At 36.9% G+C, this 9,808-nt stretch overlaps 1 gene segment (V, D, J or C); it reads left to right on the top strand.

Moving 5' to 3' along the window:
* The first annotated feature begins 6,492 nt into the window (after positions 1-6,492).
* LOC131405476 (T cell receptor alpha variable 29/delta variable 5-like) lies at positions 6,493-7,168 on the top strand. The segment is given in 2 exon segments: positions 6,493-6,544; positions 6,714-7,168. Coding segments are annotated over 2 exon segments (507 nt in total).
* The last annotated feature ends 2,640 nt before the right edge of the window (positions 7,169-9,808 follow it).

Below are 9,808 nucleotides of genomic sequence, written 5' to 3'. Positions count from 1 at the left end.
TTTACTCACGTATAGCATAGTGTTTAGAAGTGAAAACTTGATAAATCAAAGTGATTTCACTTTCAAATAAATTGAAAATGCTCCTGAATAGTCAGTCTAGTAAGTATCTCTGCCCTAAACAGAACCATTCTTAGCATCCTAATCCCTAAGTCAGGTAATCAGTGAATCAGCAATTCCACCTAGAGGATCGCTTAAACCCAGTTATAAGCCTCTGTGTTAAAATGGATATTTTCGCTGTGAATGCTGTTTATTCTTACCCTATATTATGCTCATGTATGAAGGGAAATCATAAGAAAGCCAAACTCTTAAGTGTCAAAGAAAGAGCAATGCTATGCTCTGTAATCTTTCACTGATTATTTGTTCCAACTTCTTACAGTACATTTAATTGTTCATTTTGTTTATATTCAATATTATGTATTTATATCACTTCTCTCTTTGGTGTGTTCTGGAAAGACCATTGGAAAAAAATAATTTCCAGTCATGAGTATGCTATATCATCGTGAAGAAGTGAGTCACTCTTTTTGTACCTCATCTGAGAATCCTCATCAATGTGAGGATAATACTTTCCATCCACAATTACTCACAAGTTTCACACATTCAATCACTCAACAAACATTTATTGAATGTCTGTTAAATACTGGATAGGGAGCTTTGAATAAATAGAGTTCCTTCCCTAGTTGGATATAAAGTCTCTCAGGGAACACGTTTCTGTTATCACACAGTTCTTGTAAAGTAAGAGAACTACATTAGGAGAGCAAAGGACACTATACAAACAAATAGATGTAGTCAGAGATAGCTTCTTGGAGCGTGTGATGCCTCAGCTTGAAACCCAGCAGTTTAATAGGAGTTAACCAGGCTGAAGGACAAAAGAGTGTGGAGGAAGAGTCCTCCAGCTGAGGAAAAGCATAGATATACAGCAAAGCAGATCATCGAAGATTTAAGACCTAAAATATATTTTGCAAGTGATAATACACTATGCATGGGTGGCTCTCATATTATGGGAGACTTAAAATAAACAATAATAATCCTTGAAATGAGTTGTCTGTATGTTATAATATGGAAAAGTGAAGGATATGGGAACAAAAATCACTGAGGACACCTACATACTCACAGAGCACAGATAGGGATAAATGCACTGAAGAACAATGAAGAGCATCATAAAACTAATTAATGATAAGAAATTAGTTTTCTAGAAAGCCTAATTTGTTTTTAAATGCGGAAAGCATTTTTAAATAAGCTTCACAAGATCTGATAAATATGATACATGCATATAATACATTTTGACTATTACATAAAACTGACAATTGTCTTTAAAATTGAGGAAAATATGTAAGAAAGTATTATCTTAAGAGAAGTGAAGGTTTCCTGGTTCTTGCAGAATAGCTGATAGTAAAATTATCTTCAAACTGTAAATGACTATATAACTGGGAAAACATATGAAACAACTATTTTCAAGGAGTGTAGACAGGGACAGTTTGCAATCCTTGGGAGAAACAAACCTGCAAGGTGACTCCCATATTCACTCAGCATTTCTCCCTTGGGGGTATTTTCTAAATCTCAGCACAAAGACTTGGAGCCCCAGCAGAGAGCACAGGTTTTCTGGGTATAGGAAACAGAGATCAGAATTAGGGGTGTTAATATAACTGGGATTTGAAAAAAGGGTATTGGAGAGAAGTGAGCTTCTTATAAAAGCACCTAAAACCTGTACAAGGGGTTTCCTGAACCTACACATAAGCTGCCTGTGCATAGAGAGGGACATTGGGAAGCCTAGTAGAAAACAGCTTCTGAGGGTCTAAAAGCCCCAAGGAGATTTTAGAGGTTGCATTGTGCTGGGAAGACGCTGGAGTTCTGGTCCTGCCAGAGTGAAGAAGTCTTGGTAAAAAACTTGGACTTTAAACTGAGTCACCAGAATAAGGGCAGCGTGCTAAGAATAAAGGCGATGTCCTAGGACCAAAGGAAAATTGAGAAAAAATAAAACCCTGCCCTAACAGAGACTAAAGGAAGCCTCAACAGAATCTAAGTGATCTGCTGGTAGTTTAAAAAAGTTAATATTTTTTAGATGAAAAGAAAATAATCCAGAGCTTTTGTGTATTTTTACCCACATCATATAACACAGAATAAAAAAAAAATTACTAAAAATGTAATGAAGCAGGAACAGGGGTACTAATCAAGACATAAAATAATGAATAGAGTCAGACCCAAAGATGATTCAGATTGGGAGTTAACACACAAGGATTTCAAAATAAACATGAGTAATATGTCTAGTACTTCTTTCTCTTGCTGACTTTGTTGACAAACCACAACCATACACCTGTCAATGGATCCATGGAGATGGTAGCTACACATGGCAATAGCTCCCAAGATTTCTCCATGAACTCCCCCTTCAAATCACACTTCAGCAGCTAGACATGCTTAGTTTCTCAGATTGCCTGGTTAGGGATTCCCTCTCTGACCATCCAACTAGCCTTAGACCTTCATTTCCTCAGTTCATTTCACAACTGTGTAAGGTCAAATTCCTGTAATTAAGCCTCTATCTCATTTCACTCGTGGTAATTCTGCTTCACTTAATGTACCTGATTGATTCACTAGGCAAATACAAATGAATTGAATATAATGAGAATTTTTTTTGTTTTTAAGAAATGTATGTCTAGATAACTATTGGAAGAAATAACAATCAGAAGCCTGGTGCATTTGTTTTATAGGGCCACCATAACAAAGTAACACAGACTGGGTGGCTTAAACAGCAGAAATTTATTTTCTCACAGTTCTGGAGGCTACAAGCCCAACAACAATGTGTCAATCAGTTTGATTTCTCCTGAAGCCTCTTTCCTTGGCAAGGAAGGTGGCAGACTTTTTGCTGTGTACTCACATGGTCTTCTCTCTCTGTGCACACATCCCTGGAGTCTTTGTGTTTCCAAATTTCCTCTTCTTAGAAAGACACAAGTTTTGGATTAGGGCCCACTGTAACTGCTCAGTTTAACTTAATCATCTTTTTAAAGGTCTTCTCTCCAAATATACTCGCATACTGAGGTACTGGGGTTAGGGCTTCAATATATGAATTTTGAGGGGGCATATTTTATCCCATAATGCTTAGTATAGCCAGGAAAAGAGTAGACCTTCAAATAATGTACTTAGAAACATGCTTTGCAACAGAAAGCAGAGAGAAAAGAGTCACATGGTTTGTGGTCTCCTATGTTTCTGCAAAATGTTGAGTATGAGGAGACATACTTATCACCATGTAGAGATCTAGTAACAATTCATTTTTCATTAAAAAATTCCCATCAAGAAGGAATTATTTGCAATATAATTTTATGAATATTTTTAAAATATCAATCTAACTCTGGGTTATTACAGCAAAAGTCAAAGGAATAAACTCACGTGCCATACAAATTCCTGGTGGTATAACTGAGTAGTTTTTATTAGGTTAGAGAGACTCTTTAAACATATCTATTGGCTCAGTTCAGTCTATGCAAATATGAATGTGGATATGCTCTGACAACTAGTCCCACCCCCTCCCTCAACTAAATGGGGAAAGATGTGTCATTCATCTCCAGTGATTCTGCATAGAGCTTGTCACAAAAACTGAACAAGGCTGAGGTACCTGCTCTCAGAGTGGTTATTTCCTTAGGAACAAATTTACCAACATAATTTTTCATAGCATGATTTCAGCAGTGATAACCACTCTTTGCATTAATACGGAAGGTCCCTGATGGAGACCTGAGCATTCAATAAATTCTTTAGGCTCATCCTCTGCTCTTCTGGAGGATCAAAGTACTCAGAATGTTGCCAAGTCCAGAAAGGAGCTTCCTGCTTGTGTGAGGCTGAGCCATCATCACTTCTGATAATAATCATCACTGTCAGGAGAAAAAAGGTCTATTTCATTCTAAGTGTTCTCCTATAGGATTTAGAATCACTTTAATGACATATATCCTTCAGCATGAGGATCTTTCCTTGCTCTAGCATTGATATCACAGGAGGAGCAAAATCTCTTCAGCAGTTACTTAGGTCAAATAACCAGGTCTCTGCTTGGGACAGGCTCCAGGGCAGATGAGGTGTAACTTCTCAGTGACTCATAATATGAGTCCCTGTTCACTCCTACTATGTCACTAGACATTCCATGCAAGGCCTCCAGCTTCTCCCAAGACACACCTCGGAAGAGAGCATCAGGTGTTTCATATCTGACCTGGACCAGGATGAGATATCCTTCCATCTAAAGAAACAGCTAGCTAAGGAAGAAGTCTCAGTCATATACCACTGCACCATGTCCTGTGCTACTGTGCTGCACTCTGAGTGGTACAATGACAAGAACTGCAGGGGGAGCTGACACTGCAGGAATATTGCCATTTAACCTCTATATCTGTCCATAGACAACAACCACTATGTTTCTTTTTCTCAAAGTTGAATTACAAAGGTAATTCACCACAGATACAAACTGTCAGCTGTCAATAAGCCACAATCACCCACACAGCTTGCTAAAAATTAAATAAACAAACAAACCAAAACTTTGTCCAATCCCCTCTCCCAATCAAACCAACTTCCTGTATACAGATGGAGTATTATCCATCTCCAGTGATGCTACATGGAGCTTGTTGTTTGTGCCTAAATTTGAGCATTGTGTATTGTATGTTTTTGTTTACCTAAATACCATATATATATGTGCATATGTGTGGATGTGTGTGTGTGTGTAAGACAGGTAGAGTGTCTGTGCCTCATAGTCTAGTAGTCCCCATGGATCTGGAAAATCAGCCTTCTTAGTCTGTCATACATGGTTCCTCATGGTTTGCATCTGCCCTTCCTAGTACCAACTCATAAATATCCTACACTTAGACACTTAACCCAACTACAATGAACTGAGGAAATTGCCTGAGCACTCCTGGATATAATTTGGCTTCTTACTTTTGAAGTGGCTCATACCTTTTCCTACTTAGCCAATTTGTCAATAGTTCCTAGTCTCTTGAAATCAAGCTAAAGAGCTCTGCTTTTGTGAGGTCTGCCTTGACTCCACATTGTTACCCTCCTCAGCAGCACTAATTGATCACCGTTATATTTTCCTCATTAAAAACCCTTATAAATCATCCCAGGTTGCAAGCATATATTTATACATTTGTCTTTCTATTTTTACAGCCAGGTATTTAAGACTGAAGACTGTTCCATAATCATGTTGGAAACCCTAAACCAAGCAAAATACCAGGTACTTCATAGAAACTAAATAAATGTTGATTGAGTATATAAATACATGAATGAATCAGTGAAAATTTCTTCACCAGAAAGTCTGAATTTTATGGCTTTAAACTATATAATATGAAACACGGACAACTGATCATATTGTCCTGAATTGTACAGTTAATTCAGACTTAATAACATTGTGATTCCCCAGAATATGTTTCAGTATTATTCAAACAAAATTTCAAAACATTTCTTTCCATACAAAATATACATCAGAAATTATTTCATTCCGTGTTCTGTTCTGTGTCTTTGTTCAAATTAATTCCAAAAATTATTTGGGGATTTATCCTTAGCTGCAATCATTAGTTGCCCTACTGATTCAGCATTGAAAGTGGAATAGAATCTTCTTGCCTCTTCCATTGAATTAAACTGTGGAGAAATATACTAGATATGGAGCAAGAGTGAAGGCAAACAAATATGTTGCCTCTTTGGCATCTTCTGGTAACTTTCAAGATTATGGCCTCATGTTGTCTATTGACTTGACAGGATTGTGTCATTGTTTCTCATTTTAGAATACAGAACCCACTAAATAAACGATCTCATCAAAGTTCCACAGAGATAATGCACTTCAGATATTAATTTAACACAGAGGATAAATTTTGTTGTGTTGACTTGTGTTTTTAAGAGAGATGTCCAGAATTTATATCTGATTTAATTATCTCGTGGCATTTATTTAGCCAGAGTAAATATGGACCCCCCTGAAGACCATGTTAGAATGCAATTACATTAAAGGCAAAACTACCAAACTCCCTGTGTTCTAAATTTGTAACCATTGTGTTAAGTAAGACATCATATCCTTATGTGTCCCCAGTAAACACCAATTCTTATCAATATTTTTAAATAGGGTATCTTCCTATGAATGCCAGTTGACAAAGTGCCAATTACTTGAGCTTATATAATTCTCTATATTCTCAGTTATCATTTTCTATTGCATACACACACACACATATATATATATATATTTGAATTATATGATCTCTGAAACCCTTTAGTTCTTTCACAATCTCTTATTTTAACTTTTTTATAGGGAAGGGATTGCAAACTGATCTTTAGAAATATGGAAACACATTTTCAGAAATTTTCTACATGGGAACTAAAGGGGGCAGTGTTTCCTTTCATAAAGATAAATCCTTTAGCTAAAACCATAACTGTTCATATGTAAAATAGAAGGCTCTGTGAAAGGAAATGAATGAAGAGTAGGAAGTTGATGTCAGATTTACCATTGCCTGGGCAGGAGAGGAGACAACCTGAGTCTTCACAGGAGAAATGGACAAGCTCCTGGAGGCATCATTGTTGATTCTGTGGCTTCAGCCATACTGTGAGTTGTGGGTGGGGTCTGAATATGGTAGAAAAACTCCAAGGAACACTACAAGGCTAGGACATGAGACAATGGGGAGTTTTGTTTCGTTATGTTTTCTGGCTTCTGTTCGTTTTCTGTGGGGACTTTAAGAATAAAATTTAAAATCTGTTACTGTCTTCCCAAACAGGGGTGAACAGTCAACAGAAAAATGGTGAGCAGCAACAAGTTAAACAAAATTCTCCATCCCTAAGTGTGCAACAAGGAGAAATTTCTATTCTGAACTGTGACTACAATAATAATGTATTTGATTACTTCCTATGGTACAGAAAATACTCTGTTAAAGGTCCTGAACCCCTGATATCAATACGCTCAGTTGCGGATAAAAAGGAAGATGGAAGATTCACAGTCTTCTTCAACAAAAGTGCCAAACACCTCTCTCTGCACATTGCAGCCTCCCAACCTGGAGACTCTGCCTTGTACCTCTGTGCAGCAAGTGCACAGTGCTCTCCAGGCACCTGCAGCCTGTACCCAAACCTGCAGCTGTGTCCAAGCCAACCCCTACTTTTTGGGTCTCAGACTGAAAGGCATGCAGACTTGCTTCCATTTACAGTTGGCGGGAAGAGAGGGTTTGCTTTAAAGTAGGTGAGCAAGCTGAAGTTTAAGGAAGACTGATATGTGACAAGTCCTAAATGAGTTAAGAAATTCTCTGGTATTAGGGTGTATAAGAGGCTAACCATTCTCCTTTTTTACTTTCAGAGAGAGGTTGCTGGTTTAACCAAAGCACCCATCTCTAGTGATGCTTTGTTCCCACCAGCTCCTGGAATGAAAATACCCTCTTTCTGCTGTATCCTAGAAGGAAAGATACACTGGGGAGGGATAACCCAAGGTCCTGATGCAAGTTCTCGCAGTGAATGTTTGTGTGCCTTTGAGCATCAGCAATCATGTGCTTCATTTTGTGTAAAATGAACAAAATAATCCATGACTATTATTTCTGGATAACTGTGCCTTTATAGTAAATTCATTTGAGGATGTGTATAAGTCACATCCATTTATTTGTTTCTTCACTTATATATTATATCTAGGCATTGCTTCAGTAAATCGCTTACTATGCACACTCTTTCCCAGGAAGACATTGAACTATTTGACACACTGTCCATCAGTACAAGGTGCTGCCCTCTGGATTATAAGAAACACAGGCTTGTCATGAGGCTTGTCAACTGCAAATATCTTATTATTGGTAGCCATCCTGATTCTCAATTGAGATGGATATATTGCATTGAGCATTGAGGATGCAGCTCAAAGTTGAGGGTGAAAAACCAGGCCAAGGTGATTCTAGAATCACAAGAAAGTACAAGATGTGGGAAACAGCCCAAACATTTATTAAATCAGGGGTCTCCAGTAGGTTGTCAGTTAATCAAAAATGCAAGCAGTTTCCAGCTTCAAATTTGAGTGATCTAGATGGCCAAAGTTACCTACATGAGATTCCCCTTCCCTACAAATGAGTGGTAATGAAGTGAATGTATTAACTCATAAAAAATATCTTGACATTTTGTATTCTACTTCCACTGTCAATTTGTATGACCTTTGTATGGCAATTCTATTAGTCACTCAATTTCTTCATTTGTGAAATACAGGTTAGAACTAGATGAAGTTTATCTTCTTGCAGCCCAATGGCTATAGGATTCCATTCACATCAAACATTTACTGACCACTGGTTTTATGCTTTTCACTTATGTGATGAATACAAGGAAATTAGTCAACCTGAATTTCTAAAAAAAAATTTTTTTCTTCATGCCTAGAATTGTTCTCAGTCTCTTAAATATAGAATTTCAAGCTGAAAAGAGAAAAAAGATCTCTATCAAAAAAAAAAAAGTGAGAGAGAGAAATAGGATGGACACCATGGCTCTCCTGAGAAAACAAGAGATTACTTGTGTACATAATGTATATGTAGTGTAGTGTCCACCTGTGTGTGTGTGTGTGTGATATTTGTAGAGACATTTTCTCTTAATTTGTCTTCACCAAAAAGCTAAAGGTGTTCTGGAAACATTTTCCTAAGAGTAAAATCATGTGCCTGTCCAAAGTGATCCCTGAGTTAGGAAGCTGTATGTATTGCCCAGAAGATTGTAATAGTAGATATTCCATTTTGGTTGGGCTCAGAGATCCTGGATGTCTGGAACCACAAGACATCTGATCATGGAGTCAACACAGAGCTCACTGGAGAGCCTATCTACTCCACTGTAATGCAATGTATTCTTATATTCTTGAAGCCACACCACAAGCTGTTCAATTAAGCACCCATATCTCCTGTTGTCTCTGTTAGCTATTGTTACAAAAATGGTATAAAATTCCAAAACACAGAAGCTTAAAACAATAAATTATTTCCCTCATAACGTGTGAGTTGACAATTTAGACTGGGCTCAGCTAAACCGTATTTCTGGGCTTGCCTGAACTCACTGTTATGTCTGAAATCAACTGGCTGTTGGCTGGTCTAGAATGGCCTTGTCTAGCATAACTAAAAATACTCAGCTCTTCTCCATCTGTCTCAACCTCCAGCAGCCTAGGTCAGGCATACTCTCACGGCAGTCATGGAGGAGCAAGAGCAAGAGTTGAAACATGAAAGCATCTTTTAAACCTCTGCTTGCATTGTAACTTGCAATATCATATTGGCCAAAATAAGTCTCAAATTCCCACCATATTATATCACAATACACTATATATATATATATATATATATATATATATATAGTGTATATATATATGTGTGTGTGTGTGTGTATATGTATATGTATAATCCACAAGAGCAGGGGCTGGTTGGGAAAAAATAATAATATAATATTACGTGGTATAATATTACATATTTTATCATATAACATATTATTTATCTGTACATGTATTTTATATATTTATTATATAATATTACATTATTAATTCCATTTTTTTATTATGTATTTTTAATACATTTTTCCAACCTCTCTATATTTCTCCTACCCTCCCACACCTCACAACCACTTTCTGATCTCCATTTCTATGAGCTCAACTTTATATTTTAAGATACCACGTATAAGTGATACCAAGCATTTCATTTCAATTTCAGAAAATATGGAAATATGGATGAATAATCAGTCTAGTTATTGTACACCCCTGTTCCTAACAAAACTAATTCTAACACCCTAGGTCAATGAATCAAATAACTTTTCTTATATTCAGATATGTTAGTTTTATTCCAACCCAGTTATAAACTTCTGTTACAATGGGTATTTGTCACCCTGATTGCCATTATTC

This window comes from Diceros bicornis, chromosome 5 (assembly GCF_020826845.1).
Source record: "Diceros bicornis minor isolate mBicDic1 chromosome 5, mDicBic1.mat.cur, whole genome shotgun sequence".
Lineage (NCBI taxonomy): Eukaryota > Metazoa > Chordata > Mammalia > Perissodactyla > Rhinocerotidae > Diceros > Diceros bicornis.
The sequence above is the reverse complement of the archived record's forward strand: the minus strand, read 5'-3'. Positions and strand labels throughout refer to the sequence as shown.